The sequence below is a fragment of the Struthio camelus genome, chromosome 23, assembly GCF_040807025.1.
Source record: "Struthio camelus isolate bStrCam1 chromosome 23, bStrCam1.hap1, whole genome shotgun sequence".
Taxonomy (NCBI): domain Eukaryota; kingdom Metazoa; phylum Chordata; class Aves; order Struthioniformes; family Struthionidae; genus Struthio; species Struthio camelus.
This window is the reverse complement of record NC_090964.1, coordinates 10,977,692-11,004,293: the sequence shown is the minus strand read 5'-3', so window position 1 is coordinate 11,004,293 and position 26,602 is coordinate 10,977,692. Positions and strand designations below refer to the sequence as shown.

Sequence of the window (26,602 nt, the reverse complement as noted above, 5' to 3'; positions counted from 1 at the left end):
ACCTTTCAGTGCAATTTCTATTAATGAGACATCTAGTAAACGTATTATTTCTATTGAAGGTTTTAGGTTTAGATAGCCTGTCCTGATGGGACCCAGAGGCAAAGTGAAGATACAGCTGTGCTATGCCTGCTCTATGGCGCAGCTGTCAGTCCAGTTAGATCTCTGCTGTTTCATTATCTCACAGGATCAAAGAGATCAGAGTTACTCAACTGTGAAGACCACGTCAACAGCCGTGACGGTCAATAACCTGAAGCCAGGCACTCTCTATATTTTCCAAATCCGAACATCATCTTCACAAGACTATGGAAATTACAGCCCTAGTATTGAAGTGGAAACCTTAGGAGAGTGTAAGTATTAACAAGGCTTACTATATCTCTCTTACACGTGCCCAAGCAGATATTAGATGCTTTCAACTGAGTAGTCGGGACACTTCTTGCTCACTGTTGATGCCTGAGACTCTTTCGGTTTCTTGGATCAGCATCTCTTCTGCCTACAGTCCCTCCCCTTTGAGTAAGCCTGGTTTGCTGTTGTGGATCTAACAGCAGGTACTTCCCAGGGACTTACTTTTAATTGCACTTTCCTCTTCTATTTTAACAAGATTGCTTGTGCTGCCTGCCTGTCCAGGATTTCTCCCCTTCTTCTTCTCAGAGGGCAGTGTGGGTTGCTAGCTTGCTAGCTCATCAGCTTTGCCTGTGCTCTGGTATGGAGAGAGAGGGACATGATCTCTGGGTTTTCTACTGAGATTGCCTAAGAGAGTGCTTAGTAGAGCCAAAGTGACTGGGGTTTTGTTTTCCGTCGGCATGGTGTTGATACTGGAAGAGATCTTGCCACATGCATGTCATGAGGCCATCAGACAGATGTTGGAAGGGAATGACTGTCAGTCGCTGCCAGTGTAGCTGCAAAGGCATATTCCTTGCTCTTTGGTCTGCTAAGCCGTGCAGCCTTCAAGCAGTGTTGCAGAGAAAGGGTTAGCTGGCTGTGTAATCTGCAGCAGAGAAGACAAAGATCAGCTTGGAAATTCAGCTGGCCTTGAATGGTTGTCCCAGATATGAGATGACTGCTTGAACCGCTTCTCCGTCCTGGTTCATAAGGCATTTAGTTTGTTAGCTGTTTGGCTCAATAAGGTCAGCTAACATCAGTATCATTTGCTGGGGCTTTTACTTTTCACAGTTTCCATTCATAACTATAGTCCAGAAGCATCTTATTTCACTGACTAAAAGAGGGCTTGGAAAGATCGTAGGGTTTCGTTTAATAACCCACCCTGGCTGGAAATGAAAGCCCTGAGATGGCTGGCTCAATACGACTCTCACAGATTGTGTTTAACAGGGCTTTAAATTGCATCCATTTACCACACAGAAGACATTTTCAGAATGAATTGAATCCAATAAAAATTTTATATAGAATGTGGCTTTCTAATACCCCTGTTTGCAAAAGCAGGAAAGGAAAGGATTAACGTGATGAAGGAAAACCATTTGTAAGCCATAAATTTTAATATATCTCCTCCCTAAACAGGGACATTTCCTTAGAGCTGACTAACAAAACCGGGAGCCTGGCATGGCAGACATCCGAGGATTGCTCTGTTTATGCGTTCAGCACTGTCCTGCACGTTAATCCGATTGCACCGGCTTGAGCTTTCAAAGCTGAATCAGAATGTAAATTGTTTTAAAAAAAAAAAAAAAAAAGATGATAAAAGGTAGCTCGGCACCTGTGGGGAAATTGTCGTGCAGTCTCGGGGGGAAAACACTGGCTGGCCTTGCTGGCTGGGGCCCTGTCCTCTCATGCACAGGGCACCAGAGTCCATCACTCAAGTTTTGGTGCCTTTGAGTCCTGAGGCTTAACACAGCGTTTCCGCTGGCAAGGAGTGGGTCATGGGGTCTTCAGGAGCAAGAGGAGATCTGCTGCTGGGGCCCATCTCTTCCTCCTCCCTTTAGCGCTTGCTAGAGTATTTGTGATCTTCCTTTGTGTGGCAAGCTCAGAGCAGGCCTCAGCCAGAGGCCACCTCCCCTATCCTGTTCCTCAGTGCAGGCAGGAGTGAGCTCGAAGTATATCCTCCGCTCTGTGTGTTCGTTTGGGTTTTTGGGGGCGGAGACCTGCCGATTTGCCCTGGGGCATGTGGTGCTGACCCTCTCTTCTCCTTCTCCCCGGCAGTGACAGTGGTCTCCAGTGAGCAGAACCCCGTCCTGATCATCATCGTTGTTACCATTGCTGGGCTGACGGTGCTGGTGTCCATGGTGATTGGCATGATGATCTGGAGAAGGTGAGCAATGGCTGCGCCGCAGTCACACCGAGGCGTCATGGTTGTCCCCACATCCAGCACACGCTGCTGTGGTGGCAGAGGTCCCACCAGCCCTGCTACCCGTGGTGGTCAGCATGTGCTGACCATGGTGGCCCATGTGCTATGTAACTGTTAGTTCCTGTTCTCGTTCCTTTTCCCAGAAAGGAGAAGGTTTATGACCCCCTTGGGGCCAGAGGGGTGGACGTGAGGAGAACTGAACCCCGGCCCTCCTGCAGCTGAGGAGCTGTGTTGTGCCGTGGTGATTGCCTCGCATGGGCCGGGACAGACAGGCTGAGGAGAGCATGTCAGCTGGCACGGGCAAGACCCCGCTGACCAGCAGGGCCCACGCGGAGCCTTCTGCGCTGGCAGACTTGCTGCCATAGCGTGGAGTCGAAATGAATAGCTTTCACTTTTTAAAAATGCCTGTTTTAATCCTCCTAGGCTGAGAGTTGAGATTTCGTGTGTGCTCTTTTTCCTTTTTTTAAAGAGAGTCTCTATTTGTTTCTGGCTGGATTCAGCTAAGGGTGCGTGGAGCCCAGACAGTTGGAGCGCTGCCCTGCACAGGGAGTCCGTGAAGCAGATAATTGTGCTCTCCTAAGCTGCTCATCCTGTTTCTGTTCCTCTTGTCAGGGCAGCGAGAACATGTGAAATGGTTCAAAGAGATGTTTATGTGACAGGTGTTTCAGTTTAACAACCTGTAATTTTTAACTCAGAAGACCAAATTGAGCCCAAAACGAGGAGGATGATTTATGATTGGTAACGCTTAGGAATTGGAAGTGCAGATTAGCAACTCCATGACATTGTGCCCAGAGCAGGAGCAAGCTGCTTGCTTTCACTGAAAGGGCTGGCACTCAGGTGACACTGACCCCGCTCAGCCTGGCCCAGAACAGCAAGGAGACTGGCCTGGCAGGCAGGTACCTACAGCTCTGGCTCCTGCTCTGAGAGATCTGGGGTTAGGTGTGAGGCTGGCAGAGTTCATCCTGACTCATCCCAACTGCTGCAGCTCTCTGGAGCCCTGGCTGTTGTGCCAGAGCAGTTACAGGGAAGCAGAGAGCATTTAATGCAAGTAGGGCTGTAGAGTTCACAACTGGAGCCCATGTGAGAGGTCCCAAGGCGGTCTTCAGAGGGGCTGATGATGCCCTACAAGCCTCTTCCAGCTCCCTCAGGTAGAGAGAAGAAACAGCAGTTGCCCAGATAATAATATGAATGTTAATTCTCATTGCAGACAGTGTGGGTACAGTAAAGCCAGCCAGGATGGAGATGAGGAGCTGTACTTCCATTGTAAGTGAAGTCTGGCTACTGTGGTCTGTATAATTGTGTGGGGATCTCTGTATTTATTGTTATTAACAACCCAGCTCTCAGCAAAGCAGCCCTGAATCCTTGCTTTTGAAGTGTTATCCCAGAGAAGGCCAGCTCAGCACAGCAAGGCTCTCTGGAGACAGCTGACTTGACAGCTTCATAAGCCAGTGTCCGTCCTTCCTGCACACAGGTCACTGGCATGCCAAAGGGAATGGAAATGCTTTCAGCTTTCCACAGGGCATATGAATTACTCTGTCAGCTTTTTGCAAACAGGTACATGAGAATATAGCTTTGTTTTCTGGGGTTACTCTTGATTATCGAGCAGCAATGATTTTACAGACAACAGTTGTCAAAGGAAAGTCAGATGTCAGAATTGATGAGTTTATTTGATTCCTGGCATGATGCCCATTAAGTGCACACATGCTCTTCTGCTCCTTGAAGCATTTCGGAAGCAGCAGAGCCTGTATGCTTTTCAGATAAGGCTTTGCCGTTTCACCTGCTGTTGAATGGCCTTGAGTGTTGTTGATCTGCCCTCAGAAGTTTGCAGAAGGCTTTTTTTTTGCACAAAGCAGAGTGAAGCAAAGTGCAGCAGCTGTTTCTCAAGCCACCTGCAATGACACAAAAGGTGGAAGAGAAATCCTGTGTGGTGTGACCCCTTCCAGGAGTGATCTGGCAAGTCACAGCACCAGGGAGCTCTGTGGTTTGCCTTTATGCTGGTCTTGGGCAGATGAAGCAGTCCATGCAAAAAATCAGCTCTCTCATCAGTCATCATCCTTGTCTCGCACAAGGAGATGAGGAGATAACACAGCATTTTAGCAGAGGCCTTGCGAGCAGCAGAGCTGACATGCTTTGGCCTTTATTTTGTTTGTTTATTTTCAGGAAATGCAAATTAGTTTTGAGGAAACCCCAGCAAGCAGGCAGACATTTCCCCTCCAGAGCTCTACAATAGCTTCTGTAAATGGATCAATCTCATTATGTGTAGTTCTCCTGGACATGCTCCCAGGCAACGTCACTCACCATTGAGCAGATGGTAGTAGCCCCTGGGAGATATATTTTGCTGTACATGGTGCTAATCAGGGAGACCTAGAAGAAGGCCTTTGTTCATGATTATGTTTATCCCTCCTAGAGGTCTTGGGAACAGAGATAATTTGGATACTCAAGGATTAGCATGGGTGGCAGATATGCTCAATCTGAGAAGAAACTGCACTATAGTGAAGGAGCTGCTTTCCTTTAACCCAGGGATTACAGTAATGGATGAGCGTGATTAGGATCATTTAATCTCGTGAGGAATTTCTTAGTGACCTCAAAACTAAGTCCTTTGCTTTGCTTGCAAAAAAGTAGAAAGTTAGTCCTGCCAGGAGACCTGGAGATAGCCTATTGAGCGCATTTCCAGAGACAGCCTAATGGGATCTCTCAACATGCCTCTCTGTGTTGCAAGCGTGCCTAGCCTCAGAGATAGGCCAGGACTGAAACCAAGAGGAGCACTCTGTCAGAGCTGTGGTGCCACCTGAGTTGTTACTCGGAAGGGTGCCCAGAATGTGTAGTATTGTGGACTGATAGTGTAATGTGCCCAGGAGAGGTATGTTTGACCTTCTGTACTTAGCACGTTCGCACAAATGAAGAATACCAGCTTGCTGCGTTTTATGTCATTAGCACTGAGGAGAGGGACAGGGCAGTGTTTGCCATGTATAACTTAGTGCTGCAGGATTAATAGCAATTTCCTGTACGTATCGCAGCGGCATAGAGCAACCTAAACCAGCTTCATTTCATTGTCACTTTGCCAGGGAGAGCAAAAGAGGAGGAACCTCCTGAGTCACAAGTGAGAATATGGGGACTGGCTGGCTTATTTCAGGCTGCCTTTGCCCCCTTTAGGGATCTGAAAAATTAAATTAGAACTTCTTCAAAGAAGTCTTGCTCTAGCACCTATCTGTGCTCCAGCCATCTCAGCAAATCTGGGTGCAGCGAAGCAGCCAGTGTGTACCTGGGGTGCCATGTGCTCAGCTAAAAACTGTGATGGTGAATGGTTTCTCCTAGCTGCCAAGTCAGAGTGAAATCCCCTTGGAAGAGGACATCTTGTCCCAAAGACAAGCCTTGGGCTCATGCTGAGAGAATGCAGGATGCAGTGTGCCCCCAGAGGCCTCAGTGAAAGCCCATGGAAGTCAGGGAGCAGCAGGTGTGCTCTGTGCAGGGCATGCGGAGTGAAGTGAGGTGAGATGTCAAAGTGTTTGAATCTCATCCCATCTCAGGGACGTCCTGGCTGGGCAGAGCCTTAGGAAACTGTCCTGGCACACGTTTCTCATGCATTCCTTGTATATTTCCCTACTTTTCTGCAGTTAAAATACCAACCAGGAGGACGTACATCAACCCTGACACTTGTGAAGACCCCGTGCAGGCTGTGCACCTCTTTGCCAAAGAATTGGATAACTCTAATATTAAAATTGAGAGGATCATCGGGACAGGCAAGTTCCACATCCCTAGCCCACCAGGGAGGGCTCCAGGCCCCTCTCCTGAGGGGTGATGCTGTTACACCTCTGGCTGTGCCATAGTGGCAGTGACCATGCACTGGTGGCTGCAGGCTGTATTCCCAACTGGGGCATTTGCCAGCTCACCCCCCAGCATGCTGCTCAATTCCTTGCAGTGTTCCTGGGGTCACAGGGAGGATGCAGAGGCCGGTGGCTGGAGAGAAGGGAAATGCAACAGCAGTGACACTTGATGAGGCAGAGCCAGCCCAGCCTCCAGGGTGTCCCTTGTGCATGTGAAGCTGATGCCTAGCCCCCAGGTAGAAGTTCTGAACTGAGAGTCACGTTGGCAAAAAAGGATCCCAATGAGACGGTTATCTGGTGCTCTTTCCAGAGGGAGATGGGAAAGTGGGACAGAACATGAAATGCTTGCAAAAATTCGGAGAAGTTGGAGGCTCAGCCTATTTCAACCCTGGGCTCCCAGAGCTGCCCTTTCTTCTAGCTGAGAAAGGAGACAGTGGAGTATTACTGCCATTTCTATTTGCGTATACTTGGAGGTGCCCAATTTTGGATGCGCATGAACAACTGGATAGGGAGAGTCCTTATCACTGTCTATGTGTTCTTTGCCATTCCTTAATGATTAATATTTACCCAAACTGTCTGCGAGGGACCTGGAAAAATGAGTTAGCATCTGAGTAGCGATGTTCGGAAAACTCTTGGTACAGGCTTACCCTCTTTGCTCTGTTTTGATATGAAAACCTGGTATTTGCTCTCACTGCTCCGGGTTCTGCCAGGTCCCAAAGACCGACTCCTCCATCCTAAACCTGCAAGAGGGATTTAGAAGTGTCCTTCGGAACAGGCTTCTGGCAGGATGTTGAAAGGAAACCTATTTAAATGCGGTTTAAAGTAAGGCCTTTGCTTTGCAAACACATTTCAGGTGCTGATCATCTAGCCAGTCAGTGGTTTAGTTAGATTGCTATACAGTGTCTATATTATGCTTAAATCAAAATTCTCTAATTAGAGCCCCTGAAAGAAATAGGTGTCAGGCATTGTCCTTTCAATGCCTTCAAGTTGCTGCTATGGCCTTGCCTGAGCTGAAGTGGTGTGAGAGCGTTCCTGTCCTACTGTCACTGCTTACGGGATTTGGGTCACCTTGCTAGAGTCTTTAAAGGCCCTTTTTTCTCTGTTACCATCAGCACTATGGATTTTTGCTCTTGCTCTTATCTTAGAGGGTTTTATATGCATATAGCAGGGAGATGGGAGTACGATTGGTTTATATTTTGTACGAGAGCGTTCTGGATTGTTTTTCTGAGGCACTAAGTACAGCCAACAGAGTGAGGAGCGTACCAGAAAGCATCAGCAGTTATCTGCATCTGGGCAGTTTGACAGCAGCACAAAAACTATTTATAAATATGTGAACTTAATGATTTATTGATTTTCATCAACTTCACTGCCTTAAAACTTAAAAGCAAATTAAAATCCCCTTACTGGGCCCTGGAGCTTTAATCGCTAATGTGTGCCAGAACATGGGAAACATGATTATTCTTGTCATTTTTTTCCCTAAAGATAAATTCAGCTGGGGAAAATGAAGAAGTGGAGGCAGGGAAGAGGGAAGAGTTTGCCTACCAGCTTAAAGGACGGTATTTCAGGAAAGAGGGTGTTGAGTGGAAGAGGCATCTTTTTAGCTGCTGAGTAGAGCAACTGAGACAGTAATTCCGGATATATTTCAGAAGCAAATTGGTGTTTGAAAATCAAGAAATAAATTAGGAAGTTAAATATAAGGAGTTTAGGAGTGCATTTGTCTCACTGCTGATCTGATAGGTACCTAGCTTTCAAATCAATAAAGCTTTTCAAATCTACATATTTTTTTTCCTGTGAAGGCAACGCTGACCTTTTATGAATTTGGTAGCTTCTGTGGTCAAGTGTGTGGCTGTAAAGAGTGGGATCCTCTGCCGCAGGCACAGCAGAGACACTCATGGCCTTAACTATGCTTTGCTGTCTTGAAAAGCAGACCTTGTATTTGTGATAAGCTTGAAGGCAGAATGGGTCGGACCCAAACACAAACAGACTCGGTGGCTGGGGGATAATCTTTTTTTAATGGAAAAAAAAGTCCAGTATGCACTTGACCGAAGCATGGAGAGTATGGCTCATAGACCTAGGAAGAGGAAGAAGAAATTCCATTGCATTATCACACACAATTTTTAGTGTCACATGCTGATACTAAACTCGTTCAAGGTCTGTGTGATTAACAAAAGTGTGATAGATGGTAAACAGACTTTACGGAGAGACATTTATGTGTGGCTGCAGCCACACAGGGCTCTGAGTTTCTGGATTGGCAAAACCTCTAATTAACAGTTGGGAAGTCTTACATAGCAGGACATCACTTGTGCTACAGAAATGCACTTTGTTTCCAGAACAAAGGAAATATCCCCTAAGAGAAACTGTCTGGCTTTCCAGAAGAGGACTGCTGCCCTTTGCTTTGTAGCAGATGTTATGACCAGTCTTCGTAGTGCATTGCAACAGCTCTGTAAAACATTGTCCTTACACAATGGTACTGAGAGCTTTGAGGAAGCCATAAATAAAGTCAACTAGAAAAATAGCTTGTTTTTTCATGGTCTGAAAATGACAGAGTGGTCTATTACAGCATATAAAGGGATGATAAGAAAACAATTGCATGTGGGGTTCTCTCAGGCTGCAAGGTGTTTAATAACAGGATACGAGGGACTTACTGCCACAGCCACGGATGCTTTTTAACTCATCTCTCTGCTGCACAGGAGAGTTTGGACAAATCTGCCGGGGATGTCTGAAGTTGCCCAGTAAGAGAGAGCTCCCAGTTGCAATCCAGACTCTTCGGGCTGGGTGCTCGGAGAAGCAGAAGCACGCCTTCCTGGCGGAGGCCTGCACTATGGGCCAATTTGACCACTCCAATATCATCCGCCTGGAGGGAGTCATCACTAGAGGTAAAGATAGTCTGTTGTTTTGTATGAAAAGCGTTAGTCTGAGCCACGCACAGTGTAGAAAGGCCTTTATGCAGGTTTCCAAGAGGGGTGAGGCAAAATCCGCCCCTGCATTACAATGTTATATACCATTGTTGTCTACTGGTAAGTCCTGGCTGTTACAGTGCATTCTCATAGGATGATTTCTCTGTGTAGGATGATTTATTTATTTATTTTTAATGATATGTCCAGCCTAAGGTGTTAGGCTTATGGCACTGATGTGTTTATCTCATAATTTTCAACCTGAAAATTGTGGCTTTCTTATTCCCCGTTTTTGAGGGCAAGGTTGTGCAGTTGCAGAGAGCGTTGAAAGACCTGCCCTCATTTCACTTACTGCTCTGGCTAATCTAACAGCGTACAAGTGTTGGAGGGAGCGCAGTAAACCTGAACACATGCATGCAGTTGCCTGCTTGCAAGGTATTTAAAGCATCCCCACAAAAGGCAGGCTGTACCAGCTCTGAGGATGACCTGACTTGTAAACGGGACCACGCCTTTCCAACATGGGCAGTTTCTACAGCCACCTTTCCCATTTGGTAGAATGATTATCACTGGCAGCAGCCATGCTGCTGACACTTTTATCATCAAAGACAGCCCTGCACAGCACAGTGGTGAGCTCTGGGACTTTATGGATATGGAAATGTGGGAGTTAGGCAGTGGTACTTTATGTTTAAGAAATACATAACACTGCTGCAGAAACACAGAAATCATCATCAAATCTGCACACAGCAGTAATGACCTGTTTGCTCCAGGCTAGCAGCAATTCCAAGCAAGTGAAACTCGGGGCGAGTAGAGTGCTGATGGTGATGACGGGCGGGCAGGGTAAAGGAGCGGTGATTAGACAGTGGTTGTGTGATCGCATGGCACTTGTACTGTTCAGTGGATACAAAGTGATTTCAGAATTATTATATGATTATTAGTGCCCAGCAAAGTGAAGTGATATGATATGTTCCCTGCCTGATTCTGTGACAACAACGCTGCCTACTTTACTTGATGATTTAAAGGTGAGTGTAAGTAATTGTCCTGGGTGGAAGCTGGAAGAATACTGATTGTTCTTCTGGTTATCCACCGTGAATTTTGGGCCCCAGACATGAAAACCTTGCCTTAGCAACAATCCCAGAATGCACTTAAGTTGTTGCTTTGGAAGATGGTGAACTAGAGCTGGAGCTGCAGTACTCTTGTTCTCTGGAAATCAAGTGTTTTCTCATGTATTAGCTATTTAGTATCCGGATGATTGATAAAATGCTTACAGCTAGATTAGTAAAGCCAGGCAGTAGGGCTGGCTGAGCAACAAAACAGTGCACTCTCAATAAAAGTGAATCGACATGAAGTTCTGTCAGTAAAACAGATGACTGCGAATGCTGTCGGCTCTCATGGGAGCACGTTGTTCCGAACTAGCCTGCGGATGCCAGAGTTGAATAAATATTCACATAAATCCAAAGAAACGTGAGCACATGTGGTGGTTTTAACCAGCTCTTTTAATAGGTAAGGAGGTATTTCTGCTCTGAGTCTTGGGCTGAGCTGGTCAATTTTGCTTTCACTGAGTAATGCCTTCATCCTTTGATGTGTGGTTCAATGTCCTGATAAAAGAAACATCTGATTTTGGAATCCTAGTAGAACCACAGGAAAGCCTTGGACCCACGGCTCGTGGCAGACTTTCAGAGATGAAACCCTTGTCTCCCTTAACAGCCAGTCTAGCACTCGGATAATTCAGGTTGGCCACACTGGAAGTTAGTGTTCAGATTTTTTGGTACCTATTGAAATACTGCAGTCAGACTGATGTCCCAGCAGTAAAATCATCACTCGAGCGCTACTCACAGCTGCCCTACTGACACATCCACAAATCACAACAGTGCTTTCTGCCACTCGCATTGCTGGAACCTCAAGCTGTGTTACTCATTTGTGGTGACCCCAAAGGTGATTTATTCAGAGCTGCTCTTTACAAAGTTGGTCTTTTTTGTTCCTAGGCATAAAGATTTTCATCCAGCAAATTAATGACATAATTTGTCAAAATGAGCTCTGCTTATCAAGAGACCCAAACTTCTTAGAAGTGTTTTGTCTAGATATTTGATAAGTCCATGTAGCATCTGCAAGCTAGATTATCAGTGAACTTGTGTCTATGTCATAATCTTTGATGAAAATGGCAGACTTAGTACCAATCTTTCCAGAACAGCTCTAGAAACACTCCATCTAATGAAGATTTCCTATTTGTGACTACTTTTCAGTTCCTGTTAGCCAGATCTTCTTCCATTTATCACACTTACTAAAGCCTGATAGTGCTTGCTCTTTGATCAGAGGATCTTCTGTACAGAAAATCTAACTCGTGGCAGAAGGATAAGTAGTTGCCTTTTCAACCAAGTCTAAATCCATAAAATACTCTCAGCCTGTTCTCTGGTCATCTGCCAGGCCCCTTTTCCTCCCTGGGCTTTATTAGCATATTGATCTTGACATAGCACTCGTGATCCTATGAGTCTTGAGTTATCAATAATTCTGAAAGACATAATAGTGTCTTTAATGAGAAGTGTCTTCCACCCACCACTGTTAGCTCCTCCCAAGCAGGCTATAGCAATGATTTTGACATTCCAGCCACAAGAGTTATTGCACTAGGTTTCAGTGGTGTCAAGTATGTCAAATTCTTTTTCATCAATAGGATTTCCAATTTCTCTCTCTCATTATCCATACCCTATCACTAGCAGATAAGCATGTCTCTTCTTGACACGTGTGTAGCCTCATCAGTGCAGTTTGTAGTGTGCCAAGATTACGTCTGTGCCACGTGCATCTCCTCCTTGTTCTCTGTTTGCACCATTAGCTCAGTATCCTCTTGGCTGCTCAAGCTAATCCATAGTTGAGGGAATTAATGCACCTCTGTATGAGATAAGTAAAGGTCCTATCTGGACAGAATAGCCTACTGCGGAGTGGCAAAGGAGTCCATGTAATCCAGGCCTTCGGCTTCACTCCTGGTATTCCTCTAGGTGCAATTAATAGAAGAAACCTTAAGAGGAAGTATATTCCTCTTAAAAGTGAGGGAGAATCCTTTCTTTTGTTGATTCAAATTGCGCTTTTTTGGAATGTGCCTTGTTCATCTTCCTTTCATAGTTCCCTGGAACAGCAGATTATGATAGAGGAAAATTATATTGAAAATTTGGCAAAAATGTCAACTTTAGAAGAGGGGAGGATAGAGGGCTAGGAGGTTCGCTCTGCATTTATGTTTATAACAGCCTGCAGCAATAAGCAGAAATCATGAAATGCGCCTTTTCTGTCTGTCTCTGTCCAGGGAACACCATGATGATTGTGATGGAGTACATGGGGAACGGAGTGCTAGATTCTTTTCTCAGGGTGAGTGCTGTGGGAGATGATGTTAACTGCTGGGATCTGTCACCCACTCAGGTACAGCTGGCGGTGCTCCCATTTCTTCAGTTCCTTGAATTGGGCATCATTGACTTGTGGCTTTCTCCCCTCCTTTCTTACAGAAACATGAGGGACAGTTCACGGCCACCCAGCTCATTGGCATGTTGCAGGGAATTTCTTCTGGCATGAAGTACCTGACAGAGATGGGTTACGTACATAAAAGCCTTGCTGCCCACAAAGTCCTTGTAAACAGCAACCTGACTTGCAAAATAACTGGTTTCAGACAGCCACAGGAAGACAAAATGGAGACTATCTTCACCACTATGGTAAGCTGTAGGTGTCTGGTGGCTGTCCAAGTGTTGCACTAGAGCAGAGGTATGGGAGATTAAATCTTTCACTAAATGTACTGAGGTACTAGGCCATCAACTTTTTATGCAGTGTGAGGAGAAAGTGCATGTTCTGAAGTTGCATAGGATTGACAGTGAAAGCAACTCTTAAGGAAAACTAAAGTGAGCTATTTAAATAATGTGATTGTTAAACTATCTCTTTTGCTTGTAAGTGGGGACTTTCTTTTTTTTTTTTTAAATCTCTTGATAAAGATTTAGAAAAGCACAGTGCTCTCTGTCTTATTCAGAAGTTGGAGACATTCTTTTGTTGGTAGTGTAAAAATCATGGATATCTTTTGCATAAGGTATAAGGCTGAAGAAATCTCCCACACAGAGTGGTAGCAGACCCTGTTTTCCGCACCTTAACCAGATTTAGAGGAAGAAGAAAGAAACATTTGATCCAGGTGGTAATCAGAAGTCTACTTCCAAGCCTGAGTCCATAGGTAAAGGAGCACACTCTCAGGGATTTGGACCTGACATGGAATAACTGTTAGACCTCAGCCCTCTCCTATTGCCTCCAAGAGAGGTGTAAATGAGAGAGAACAAGCAGGGTGAGCACTGGTGTCCTGCACATCTCTACTTATGCTTGGCGTTACTTGGCAGAAAGCTTCCTTTTGCTTTGACAAGCCTACATTTCCAAATTCTGCTTTCAACTCTTCCAAAAAGCAAAATGCTGATAGAATGGCTACAAAATCTTTGCAGAACTGGATCCTCCCTAGTTTCAATGCACAGCTGTGACGAGGATCACCTGGACTGGGGCCTAGCATCACCAGAGAGGTTTACAGGCCTGCTCTGAATGTTGACTAGGGATCAAATCCAAAGCCAGCCAACTTCCTACTCCAGAAACAGTATTTTTCCTAGGCTCACGTTTTCTCTTCCTCACGTATGAATGCCGTCTTTGCATCTTAACAGTTTCTTTCTCAGCTGGAAATCAAATACATTTAGCTAGGGAACTCTACAGCTTTCCATGTAACACCGCTCTTTCTCCTCGTGCTGTAATCTTCTGTGCATGTGTGTGTGAACTGGCAGAGAGAAGGCAGGTGGCTGAAGGCGGCTTTGGCAGTCTCAGGGTTGGTTATGTCTATTTTATCACTTAATTGAAAACCATGCATTTCGTTACAAGAGTTTAAGTCCTCCTCGATTCATACTCATGCCTCTTCAGCTCTGCGAGCCAATACATCTCTGAAGTGCTCATACACTTGGAGAAACTGCCTGAGAATCCACAAGCGTGGATCTGGCGCGGCTTCCTCCATTTTCAGATTTTCAGCCCAGGCGCGATGGCTGTGCAGTTGCACTGCAGTACTTGGAGTCAGTGCATCCCCCACTCTGGGTTTGCTGCGTCCATGGGAAGCTGCTCTCTGATGTTTTCACAGTCCAATTTAGCGTATTTCACTTGACAGTGAAGAAATCAGTATTTTTACCTGAGAAGCAATAAAATGTTTCATTTGATAACCCAGAGCCATCCTACATCAGCAGAACCTGTTAGAGCGTGATATTAACTAGACTTTAATAATATTAAAAAAACATTGATTTTTATTGTTTGCAGGGGTATTTGGGTAGCACTAAGAAGGCAGCACCTGAAGTGTGCTGGCTTCAGGTGCTGTGGTGCCTGTGTCCTAGTGCAGGGTTCAGGCGTCCCAGGGAGAACAGCCTGTCTGTAGGGTTTGGCTCCCAGTCTTTCAGGTCTGCAGCTGTCTACTAGCTCTGATCAGGCCGAGGTGAAAAAGCATCTCAGAAAATTTCTTTTAGCCTTTATCGTTGTCTGTAGGGAGGCACGCTCACTGCACTCCTTAAGGAAAGCCCCACTATCTTGCAGAGTCCCTGACAAAACACTACCCCATCTGGAATGGGTGATGACGCATGCAGAGCCATAGTGTGGACTATGGCAGTGCTGTCTGCAAAGCTCTAGAGAGGAATTTCCCTGACACTGATGTGCTGCTGGGTACGAGGCATGTCTGGCCGAGCTAAGGGCAATGGAGAGATGAGCAGCAGCCCTGGCTCTCTCCCCTTCTGTGAAGCGGGGCCCTGGCTTTGGGGGTCCAGGTCTCCCTCCTGTTAATTATAATTAGCTGCAGTGTCCATCACCTGCATTCCCAGTGCATCCAGAAGGGTTCTGCAGACACTGGGGAGGGGGGTGCTCGTTATAGGAGAGCAAGCCAGGATGGAGGGACTGGGTTTGCAGAGCTCTGAGATGGTTTTCATTAAATATTAATGTGTAAAATGCCATCAGCTCTTCCCTGAGACTTTCTCTCTCCCATTAATATTTCAGGACTTGTGCTCTCATGTAGCATACTGTTGCATGTCCATTTTAAAACAAATTGAGACAGAAGTTTTCTCTTAGTATGAAAGCTGCATGCAGTATGTAGGCCTGTTTTGTGCCTCCCCTGTGATGCAGGTGGAAAGCACATTGAACGGCAGCGGTGGAAATTGCTTGTTTCAGTTGTTGCCTAGTTCTTTTGTCTGCGAGAACATCATTTCCTCCCTTTTTCTGCCTGGCCAGAGTGGGAAGAGCCTTGTGCTGTGGTCAGCCCCTGAAGCCATCCAGTATCACCACTTTAGTCCTGCCAGTGATGTGTGGAGCTTTGGCATCGTCATGTGGGAAGTCATGTCCTATGGAGAGAGACCCTACTGGGACATGTCCAACCAGGATGTGAGTCCCATGGCAGCCTATGTGGTAGATTAGGATGTTGCTATTGCTAATAATGTGCACGTGGCTTGAATGGGCCCGCTGTAGTCTCTGGAGTCCACAAAGGAGCTGCTGTTACTCGCCAGTGCAGGGTGGTGAAGAGGGAGGTATGCCATGGGGGTTGTTTTTGGTTTGCTTTTTTTGCATACAGTCTGTGTTAGTGTCTCTTTCTAACTCCCACAGCTCAGAGTCTTTTCCTCACCTCCTCTCTCTGGCCCTGCCCTTCTCTGTCCTTGCAGGTGATAAAGGCTATAGAAGATGGATTCCGCCTCCCTGCCCCGATGAACTGCCAGCCCTCTCTTCACCAGCTCATGCTGGACTGCTGGCAGAAGGATCGCAATGAGAGACCCAAGTTCTCGCACATCCACAACATCCTGAGCAAGATGGTGCAGAGCCCAGAGCCCCCAAAGTGCCCCAACTCCACGTGCACCAGGTGACTGCCTTTCTACTTTACTCCCTTTCATTCTGCACTGTGAGACAGACTGAACCTTTGCCACCAGGTACATGGTTCAGCTACTGGATGGCACGGGGCTCAAAACCTGTTTGAACTGGTGCACCTCCAGAGCGGTTACACCTAAGTCAATGCATAGAGATCAGGTTTGGTTCCTCTGGGTCTTTGGGTAGAGGGATCAGGAGATGGCTATACTCCCCGCAGCATTAGCTGTGTTGACTCTGCTAAGATCACAGAACGTTGCTTTGCTTTCGACTCTGCTGACACCCGTGAGGCAAAGCTATTGCAGAACTGAAGAAAACTCCCAAAGATACCCATCCCAGAGAGCACAAAGGCCTAGCCTTTGTCCGTAGCCAAGCACCGTCTTCTCTTCCATGGGATTTGGGGTGAATTTTGAAGTTGTTGTACCCAGATCACCCCATTTTCCAACCAGGTCCTCTGATGCATCGTCAATGAGGCAGCCTGCAGTCCTTTCCCTAGATGTAGGAGTGAATCCCCCTGCGCTCATCTCCTTACATGCTCCTTTTATGTTGGCAGGTCCCACAGCACATCCATTCCCCTCACCGAACGTACTTTCTCAGCCTTCCCATCTTTCAGCTGTGTCAACGAGTGGCTGGAAGCAATAGAAATGGGCAGATACAAAGATAACTTCACAGCTGCAGGCTACTGCTACCTGGAATCTGTGGCCAGGATGACAGTACAGTAAGTGAAAAGGTTTCCTGACTATAAACCCATATGGATGGATGCAGTGTGAACAAGCTCTGCTTTTAAATTACAGTCAGTTGTCACAAAGTAAGAGCACAGGTCTTCCAGAACATGTCTGTAAGAGCTCACTGGGGTGGATTGGGCAGCATGTGTTGTCATCCCAGTTGCTGTTTTTTGAAACTGAAATTTAAACCTGTAGTTTTTGACAGCAATAGTGAGTTACCTGTCCCTTCCAGAAAACAATGTCCAATCAAGGTGCAATTTACTGATAATCTTTTTTCTGCCAGTACAGGGCTCTCCTAGTCTTGCAGCGGGGTGGGGAACTGTCATGCAAATGGCATGCTGAAGGCATGCGCTACCCCTGGATTCCCTGTCAAACTTCACATTGTTTTTTGCTGGGACAGTAGGATGGGGATTTCTTATTCCTGCAGGTTCAAAATAGCCTGATAGTCTGAAATCTGCACTGCCCATTCCTGGAAAGCAATCAGAATTAGGAGCACTGCACAGTTAGGGCTTTTTTTCCACTGCTGATGTGGGGCTTGTTTTCCAGAGATGTCCTGAGTCTGGGGATCACGCTGGTGGAGCATCAGAAGACCATCCTGAGTGGGATCCAGACTCTCCGGGCCCAGGTGATACAAATGCATGGCCGAGGTGTGCAAGTGTGAAGCAACCCCAAACAGACTGTGCAGAGCACTCACTTAACACTCCCTGGGGAGGAGACAGCCAGCTGTGTACTGGCCCCAGACTGGACCAAATCTCTGAAATCTTGCTGAGAGCAGTTGAGCAGATGGGATGTAGGAAACACTGGGCTGCTGCCAAACAAGTCATTCCATGTGGCAAGAGAGCAGGGCTGCCCTTCCCCTATGCCAGGGAGGCCAAGTATTCCTGGGACATGTGCGGTAATGCAGTGTGTCTGGGTGGATGTGGTTTTCCCTAGCAGTGTTTTGTAAGATGAGTCAAACTATAATGATGCCATTTCATATGGTACTTAAGTTAACAGGGTGGATGGACATTCATGCACTGTTTTAATCCAGAACTGACAGCATTTTAGTATTTAGCGTCCTACTGGTGTAATCCATGGGTACTTTTCATACAAGCTGACATGTTCTACTGACCCCACAAGGAATTTTGATTGCTTTTATTTTTAGAGACTGGAGCACAGCTTACATCCAGCACCCAACTTCTGGAAGGTGACTTTGCCCATCTGGTATGCTGAAAGGGAACTCCTTCCCAGCCATGTCCCTTCCACTCCAAGAGTTACCTCATTGAGTCTTGACACCACTGTTGGTGAACAAAAACAAACGTTCTCCACCAAAATGCAGAGCAAGCAGTGATAAATGGTCTTTTGACAAGATGATTTCAGGGGGGAAAAAAATCAAAAGCTTTGACTAAGAGAGCTACAGTGGGGAGAAGGGAAGCAGCTGGACCCTTTGGGCTGCCACCATGCTAGTGTTCTTCGCCTCCACTACTTTCTGTACTTTCTGTGCTGGTCCTGACACCATAATTTTGTCTTGAGCCTGGAAGAGTGGAGGGATCTGATCGCCCTTTGCACTGACACAGACCACTGTAAAGTTCTCCAGCAATAGTGCTCACTTTGCAATCTTATCGCGATGCTCAGCCTTATGGGAAAGCCCCACAGATCCTGTGGATCAGGACAACAGTACACAAATAGACCATGGCCAGGTAAATGCTGAGTAACAGGGTAGTTTCAGGTAAAGACAACAACTGATGCCCAGGCTCTATCCATCAGAACTAGGTGGGTTCGAGGCTGAGCAAAGAGGGCAGAGCATCAGTGCGCTCTCACGGCTGTGGGCTGAGCAAGGCAGGTGGGAGCCAGAGCCTGGGAAAGCTTCCTGGTGTTAGCTAAGTTAGAGCATCCCACTTAGAAGGGTCCACCCTACTTTGGAGCAGTAAATGAGCGAATGTTCTTCCCTCTATAGGTTTGGAAATTTTTACAGGGGAAAAAGGGTTTATAAATGGAACTAATTCAAACCACACCGGCAGAAAAGAACCTCCCACTTCAGCTAGAAACAGGATGAAAACCTTGGAATTGGTTTAGGGTTAGAGAGACAGCAAGCATGGCTGTTCGGTGTTCCCTGCATGACTGTGCCCATAGCCACTCGAAGAACCACTTCAGCTGCAGGTGAGTAACTTTCACTTTCTCCTCCAGTAGGCAGACTGCCCAGCACCCTGCCGAGAACGGGGAAGGAAAAGGCTGGTTGGAGTATCGTCCTCAGCCGTTGCAGAATATGTCAGTTTTGCATCACTGATCAACAGCCCTGTGAAGGGCTGTGTGTGAGAAGCTGTAGTGCCAGCGTGCCCCACAGCATATGTAATTCTTGCAGTAGAGAGCGCTCCAAGCTGTCTGATTATTTGAGGCTGCTTCAGGGCCTGTGATGCTGGGACAGCACATACTGGCCAAACGCTGGGATTTGGGCAGAACTGACTATTGCATCCATGGGATCCCTGAAATGCTACCATGGAGTCTGGGCAAATCAGGGCACAACAGCACTTTATTTTGTTGCAAGTCGTAACTTAGCACTGCATCCCTTGCACACTTTTTTTTCCATTGATTCAGGCCTGATCCATGACTGAAGTTAATTAAAGGAGTCTTTGCAGCCTTGTACAGATTTTTGTAGGCTTTTTATTATCATCTGTAAGTATTACAAGTGATTTTTTGATGATGAAAGACAAAGACTTACAAAGGGAATGAATGCTATTCACAGTGCAGTTAGAAATTTGTTTGCATTTTGAGCCAGATATTCCTATTAGGCTGCACCACGGGGATAAAGATCTAAATCACAACTAAAAGAAGGACCCTAGCTCCTCAGCCTCTTTGCAGGGCTGGCATGGCACCTACATACTGCCCAGGTGTAACTTCTGCTCTAATAGAGCAACTAAGCGAAGAGGCTCGTCATATGCGTTAATGTCTGTGTCTGGTCTGGTGGCCCTTGTGGAACAAGACATTTTAGGGATCCAACTTCAGTTTAGTAAAGCCTTGTTTGTGGTGATTGTTTTTTTTAAGCTGACATGCACCTGAGTAAAACTGAGCCCTCAACTCACCTGGCTTGGCTGCTGTGACCAGTTTAGATTCAGAAGTGTCGAAGACCGACACGCTTTCACGTTATACAGATATGTTAACTTGATTGCATAAGAGATCAGAACTTTTTGTCTGAACTTCACCAATAAGTGGTATCAAGGAGGTCCCAGCTAATGTTTGTTTATAAATTTTCTGCCTTATGTTGACGTTTCCAGGCAATGTCAAGGTGAAATACCATAAATGCTCCTCAGTAGATCTCAAATCCCTGCTGTTCAGGTGGTGCAGGCTGACTTTGAGAAAGCTGCCTTCTTTCTTTGCAGGTTTCAGAACTCCCAGTAATAAACACGAAGAGCAATGTGAATAAGCACAGCACAACTGTGTGCAAAGCTAGCGATAAGAAATCTTGCCCCTGTGGAGAACTGGGCCTGCTGTTTATGCTACAAAACCAGACAGAGCAAGCCGAGATGAGCATGCCTTTCAGAAATGAGTTCTGGGTGCGCTCTGAGGAGTTTGCTTCTCCCTGAGGTAAACAAACTCTCTCCTTCCTGCCACTTGCTCAGTTTAGGCAGCATTCCCCATGTCACTTGGTTAGTTTTTTTTAAAGGAAGTTATTTGTCTTCAAATTTCACCTTTGTCCAGTCCAGTTAGTCAACCTACATCCTGCTGTTTCATACCCAGAAGAGTAATAATTATGAACCGAAACCTTTATTTGGTAGAAACGCCAGATCCCAAGGATCAAGTGCAATTTGTTTGCTCTTTATGTTTACATTTTATCTATAGAGAAAGTATATTCTAGTTCTCTAGGTAGGGAGTTGAACCAACTTGATTCCTGATCACCTCTTCCACGTTTCCCTGCTTTTGTCCTGTTTGCTGTGATCGTTTCCAGGAGCCTCCTCTGTTCTGGGTGCTAGGAACCACTCTGAGGGGATTGCTGCTGCAAGGACTGCGTCTGGTTTGGTGCATGTGGTGTGCTGGAAAATCCAGGGTTCAGTGACAAGGGAACAGTGTGCTTCAGGGTCTGGAAAACACCCCTGGTAATGAGCCTGGTAATGATAACTCAGCCTGTTCAGTGCAAAAAATGTTAGCAGGAGATCTGTAATGTGTAAGATGGTTGAGGGCTCTCTTAGTATTTCAAGATCCTGTGGGGGGGAATTGAAGTCAGCAAAGAGGAACTAAATTGCAGAAATAGTGATGGTAGTCAAGCACTGAATAGATCACAGGGGAGGTGTTAAATTCTCCAGTCGCTTGGACTCTTTAAATAGCAGCTGGATATCATTCTGGCTGAATGAGAGTATAACCTGTTGAGGTGGTTTGAGGGATTGCTGGTGCAGGCCTCAGCGACTGTGGCTCTTTCCAGGGGCTTCTCTTAGAACCAGCTGGAGGACGAATGTTTAGCAGCAAGGCTGTCTTGGGCTGGGCGCTGCTTGTATTTGTGCAGTGATAAAGGCTGTGTGGGTTAATTAGATGCCTGGTAAAGGAGATCAGATGAAGAGAGAGCATATACTGCCTCATAGAAGATTAATGAATTTTCAATAAAAACTAGACTAGAATGTGAATTTCCCTTTCTAACAGATTAAATATTATTCCAAGGAACGTTCCTGTATTTTTAGGTCGTTTAAAAGCCTTACAGCTGAAGGAAACATTGACAAAAGTGACAGACTGACTTGGTAAGCTCTGATGCATTTTCTCTCCAGCCCCTGCAGAGGCAACAGGGCGTTGTTCATGGAGAAGGAGGTGAAGTTAAGGAGATGAAGGAGAAATCTAATTTAATTATGAAATGTCTCAACCTTTGCGTGTAGGAGTGACTGTGATGGAGGTTTGTGGGCAAGGAATAGTTCTTTGTGAGCCACTTGGCTGATGAAACGTGTTATGTGAACGCAGAGTGGGGAGGAAGAGGCACAGTTGCAAATGCAGGGATCACGAGGATGGTGAATGGGAGCAGTAGGAGGTAGGTGATGGCTAGAGGGTGGGAAGTCTTCCCTAATATCTCAGCCTTGGGGGTGGCAGTGACCCTGATCCACACGTAGCTTCAGGAGAGATGGGCTAAGTGACGTTTCTCTTGAACTGCTCAGAATAGACCCTGTCTCCAAAGTTACTGAAGTGAGAAGGGGCCGTCTGGCTGGTGCAGAGTGCTGTTGCTATACTGACTTCAACAGAACTGTGACACTTTAAATTAGCCAAGGATTTGTTCCTTAATCTGTCTGAACATTGCCTAGCTGGAAAGAGAAAAAGCCTCAACACAGTTCATCTATATTCATGGCAATTTCTCGTAGGGCTCCGGTGACTGGTGGCTTTGCAGGGAGCAGTAAGTACATTTGGAAGTTGGCATGGCCATACAAGTGCAGATTCTTCATTTGTCATTGTCCTTTTCATAACAGTTAACCTCTAAACAGAATTAATATAAAATTAATAAAGCCCTATTGCCTTCTGTTCTATTTGGTTTTTTCCCTTATAAAATGTTCTCTCTATGCTAGAGTACTCCAATTAAAAGTGAGACCATTTTTCAATAATTTCTTAAGTGTTTCCCCCACTGAATTAGACTCCTGCACTGTATTCTCTAATATAATCAGAATTGAGTGCACCGTTTCTTCATGTGAGTGTCTCCAGCTGTTCCCAAAAGAAACCTCGGTGTTTAATTACTTTTCTGACTTGCTGTGGTGGCAGACTCAGATGTAGCATTTCAGAAAGCTGTTTCTTTTAGACAGTATAATTTTGTGGATGGGATTGTGTTCTAACTTAGCAGAAATAAGGTGCATTTGCTTTCCTAGTCTCAACTAGAGTTGCACCTTTTTCTCCTAGGAAAAGAGTACATAATGGAACCATATCTCTAGCCTAGCTTGTTGGAAAAATAAAGACCTTTAATTGGGCTCCTCATCAACACTGAGGATAATAAACAAGATGAACAGATTAATTTATAGGTTGTCATTACGTTTTTAAAATTAACTTGCATCCCATCAGCACCTCCTCTTTGGGGAAGTATTCACTGCCTTATAATTAAATTAATTAGCAACACTGTTTTGCAGCTGCTCGACCGAGGGAAACATCTCAAAACAATTTTATTCTCTTGCCCATCCAGCCTTTGACAAAGTGCAAAATTCCTTCCTCTTCCATTAGCTATGGGAAAGCCCTAATCACACTGATGCTATTAAGGGCTCAGTACCCTTTGCCGGAGCACACTAACCTTCTGCACAGGAGCATTAGTGTTATTTGACATGTTTAGAGAAGAATAAAGAATGAGGGTTTTTTTGTAATCTGCAGGCTTTGCTGAAGCCTATAAATAGAGTTACAAGGAGATTAGATTTCAGATGTGCACACAGAGTTTAGGCAAGTTATGAATTCAAGGAACAGAGCAGCTGAATGTACTCGAGCTCATGTGCAGATAGGCTTGTTGAGCGTACTGCATGCAGGAGAAGCTCGCTGTAAATAACCAGAGATCCCTTAGCTTGTCCTGCTGGCCACTGGTGCCTTGCAGCTGTGAAGCAGGACACTCTTTCCATCTTACGTCCTTTGAAAATACAGCGCAGTGGCCCTCTATCTCACCAGCACAGCTTTCCATCAGCCAGAAGTTGGGTGCTTTTCCTCCCTAAGGTGTCTGGCAGTGACAGTGACATGAACCAGGCATCCAGCCTCTCGTCATCAGAGACAGCGTTGCAGAGGGCAGCGTGAAGGTGCTGCCGGATGCCTGCAGCAGCCTCCCAGATGCTGCTGACCCCTCTGTTGAGGGGCATGGGCCAGCAGCTACCAGCGCTGGGAAGAGTGGCATTAAAATCCCCAGGAGAGGAGTGACACTGGAGTAGGTTTCTGCGAGGCTGGCAGCACGCCCTGAGCTGGCGCGTGTTCCTGGCTGAATGTGCCTCACCACCGTGCCTCCAGAATAGGCCCTTCTAGGAGGGGCACTGCCCCGACAGATGCTTTTGCTCTAGCAGCCTTAATTTTCAGAGCAACTTGAAGACACTCTCTGACCTTGCAGGCTGTGTAGAGCTGGCAGCGAGCAGCCACCACAGCCCTTCCCAGAGGCTTATCAGCCTTTGCAGCTTCTGTCCCACACATCCCTCCCAAGGGCTTCCAGCAAGGACTATTCTCTTTGAGGATGTTCCTGCCTTCCCAGCATCCAGCTTCCCTATTTACATTTGAACAAAGCCCCGTTGGTTTCCTCTAACTCGATCTGTTAACAACTGACAAGATTTTCTTTTTTGGGGAGATAATTGGTATCTTAACAAAAGTACCAGTGCAACAAGCACTTGAAGGGCAAAGCTGTTATCAGCATGCTGCTAATGCACTGCGATGCTATTGGAGGGGGCTTAATTCTTCCATCTCAAGAAAGGATAAACTTTAGGTCTCAGCAGAGGGCTGAGCATGAATGTGCACAGAACAGAACCGTCTGCTCGTTGCCTGGCTATTATTCTGGACGTTGGGTTTTCATGTGTTTAGGTTGCGTCTTCAGGTTTCTGCTCTGTTCTTGCAAGAGGTTCCTAGAGTTTGTGCTCTGGCGTCGGGTGTCTAAGTGCCCTTCTCCAGGATCACAGGGAGCATCAGCCCCACGCAGGCAAGGTCTTTGGGGTCTTGACTTTCCTCAGACTGTGCCGGCTGCTGCATTTGACCCAGTGCGTTTTGTTCTCTAGCTGCACTAGCAGAACGCCTCATGTTTCTGGGCTTTTCTTCGTATTCCTAACGAGTGTGTCTCCGTTAGCTGTTCAACTCTGCCAATGAAAAAAGGCACAGCACAACTTCTCCTCAGGTGTCTGGCTTTGCCTGTGCTAGAGAATATTTCTGATTACTGTAATTCTTGCTTCTGCCAGGGGAGACTCTGGCAAGAAAGTGCCCTTTCCCAATAGCTTTCTAATGTACTTTGTCTGAATCCTTCCTGCTGTGCAGTATCCCGTTTTCCTTGCGGTCAGAAGAACAGGTCCTTGTGGCACGGCAGCTCTGTGCAGTATCGTGGCACAAGCCGTTCCCAGGACTGGGAGACACTTCCCTGGGCCAGGCACTAGCTTATCCCTACTCGCTTGCACGCTGCTGTAGCATGTTGGTGTCTGGCAATGCCCGGCCCAGGGAAGTGTCTCTCAGCCCTGGGAATGGCCAAAGACCCGAGGAAACATTAGAGTAGAAGCAAGGATCGTGTTCATTGGAGCCAGAATCTAGGAAAACTGTGGACACAGCCTGAAGTGACATCGCAAGGAGCTGGACTGCAAAGATGCTTGGTGCAAACAGCACATGGCTTCTTGCCAGCTGACACACACTATAACATTCTCTCTTTCACATAAAACCAAAAGTGGAATCAGGTTGGTTCATCTCTAGATGCTTTTTGATATTCATTAACCACAAGTTATATACTGTAAATACATACTTCAAAAGTCAATATATATTTTTATAAGCTTGAAACAAATGTAGTATAAGATCACAAGGGACACTGTGCACATTTCATGTTTCAACTGTAGTCAGACATCTCCAGGGAATCACCATGATTTGGGATATTAATAAATAATAATCAAGATGTATTGACATTTTTGTTAATTTTGTATTTATTGAACCGTATTTGAAGACGGCAATAAAGAGATGCCTAAATACCTAAGTAAAAAGAAACACTAATTCTGCTGTGGCTTATCTGTGTGGGTTTATTCCAGGTGTTCTGATGAAAAATGCCACTTAGCAAGGGTAACAGTTACCAGGTAATGAATAGTTTAAGCACGGGCAAGGTTTGAAATAATGCATTAATGTTTTATTAAATAGTGTGTAAGCTAAAATGAGAATCTTTGCTCCTTTGGCAGAGGTGGCAGCAACAGTGGGACTAAGCTACGGTTGTGTCTTGCTATTGATGTTTTGTTAGGGGAAAAACCTTGCTTAACTTTTGCAGCTTGTGTCTTTTCTGGACAGAGAGGTCCATCAGTTAGCCTGACAGGCCAGATGTTGTTTAGGCAGGCAGAAATCCCTTCACATCACCCGGAGGAATAGGTAACCTTGGAAGTGTTCACGGTGTGGAACTGTCAATACAGGTGCAAATTGTCAGTCGAATGTGCGTGTTGTGTGTACGTGTGGGGATGCTGCTGAGCAGAGGGAAAACACGGCAGAGTTACTGTGCTTGAGGTGTGTAATTAATTGTTTAATTGAATAAATGAAAGAGTATGGCCAGCATGTTAAATGCAAACACTGCTCAAACAATAATATTTAGAAATAATTCAATGTGACTCTTCTACCAGTTCCTGTTTCTTCTCTTTTTCTTAGGTAGTTTAATGCTAAAGAGCATGTACAAAAGCTCCATTTTGGTATGCTGACAGCAGCTGTCGCTGTTAAGAAAAAGGAGCTGAATGGGTGCTTAAAACGGGTGAAGTCTATTTGCCTTCTGTCGCTCAATTAATCCAGCCGGTCTTGACGAGGAGCCTGGCCAGGACTATACTGGCACTGTAAAGAAATAAGTCGAGCTCTAAAGCAGGGTCATGAATGGCAGGGTGCAAGCCCCAGCCCGGCAGGTCCCCTGGGCCCCCCCTTCTGCACCCTCCCTGCCCCGGTCAGGCCGTAGCGGTGCCGCCGGGCAGCTGGGGCTCAGCCTCCGTCCCGGCTCGCACGGCCCGAGCCCATCTCCTGCCTGACCCGGCAGATTAACGTTTGTCTCGCTTGATGCTTTGTGTGAAGAATGAGAAAAAAAGAAGGCAGGTAATTGCCAAGAAATGAGCTGCTACACACCAACACCTGCCTAATTAGCTGGCATTAGTTAATGATGTGAAGCAGGCTCCTTCCCCTCTGCCGTCCGGGCAGTAGCAGTCCCCGGGCCGAGCTCAGGTCCTCACCTGAGCGATTCCCTGGGTGGTCGAAAAGGGAGGCAGATTTTCTGGATTATTGGGTCAAGCTGTTGTACTGAACAGCATCAGCATCTCCCTGCTCTGTTGGTGTTGGGAGCTTTATCCCTTACGGCTCGGGGTTTTGGGGCAGCCCTGGCTCAGCGATGGGTTGCGTGAGCGGACG

At 46.2% G+C, this 26,602-nt stretch overlaps 1 protein-coding gene across 9 annotated transcripts in view; it reads left to right on the top strand.

The window, feature by feature from the left end:
• EPHA10 (EPH receptor A10) overlaps positions 1-25,144 on the top strand; it is a 112,617-nt gene extending 87,473 nt beyond the window's left edge. For 5 of the 9 annotated variants that reach the window (XM_068917320.1, XM_068917316.1, XM_068917321.1 and 2 more), the window contains 12 exons: positions 185-347; positions 2,149-2,257; positions 3,501-3,556; positions 5,908-6,033; positions 8,808-8,993; positions 12,301-12,362; positions 12,497-12,700; positions 15,261-15,410; positions 15,686-15,879; positions 16,435-16,599; positions 17,153-17,253; positions 18,543-25,144. In XM_068917320.1, the coding sequence (XP_068773421.1) occupies positions 185-347; positions 2,149-2,257; positions 3,501-3,556; positions 5,908-6,033; positions 8,808-8,993; positions 12,301-12,362; positions 12,497-12,700; positions 15,261-15,410; positions 15,686-15,879; positions 16,435-16,599; positions 17,153-17,253; positions 18,543-18,661 (1,635 nt within the window). In that variant the 3' untranslated portion in view covers positions 18,662-25,144. The remainder of the gene's footprint in view (positions 1-184; positions 348-2,148; positions 2,258-3,500; positions 3,557-5,907; positions 6,034-8,807; positions 8,994-12,300; positions 12,363-12,496; positions 12,701-15,260; positions 15,411-15,685; positions 15,880-16,434; positions 16,600-17,152; positions 17,254-18,542) is intronic. The other 4 variants (XR_011135988.1, XR_011135989.1, XM_068917317.1 and 1 more) reach the window with 4 other exon arrangements.
• The last annotated feature ends 1,458 nt before the right edge of the window (positions 25,145-26,602 follow it).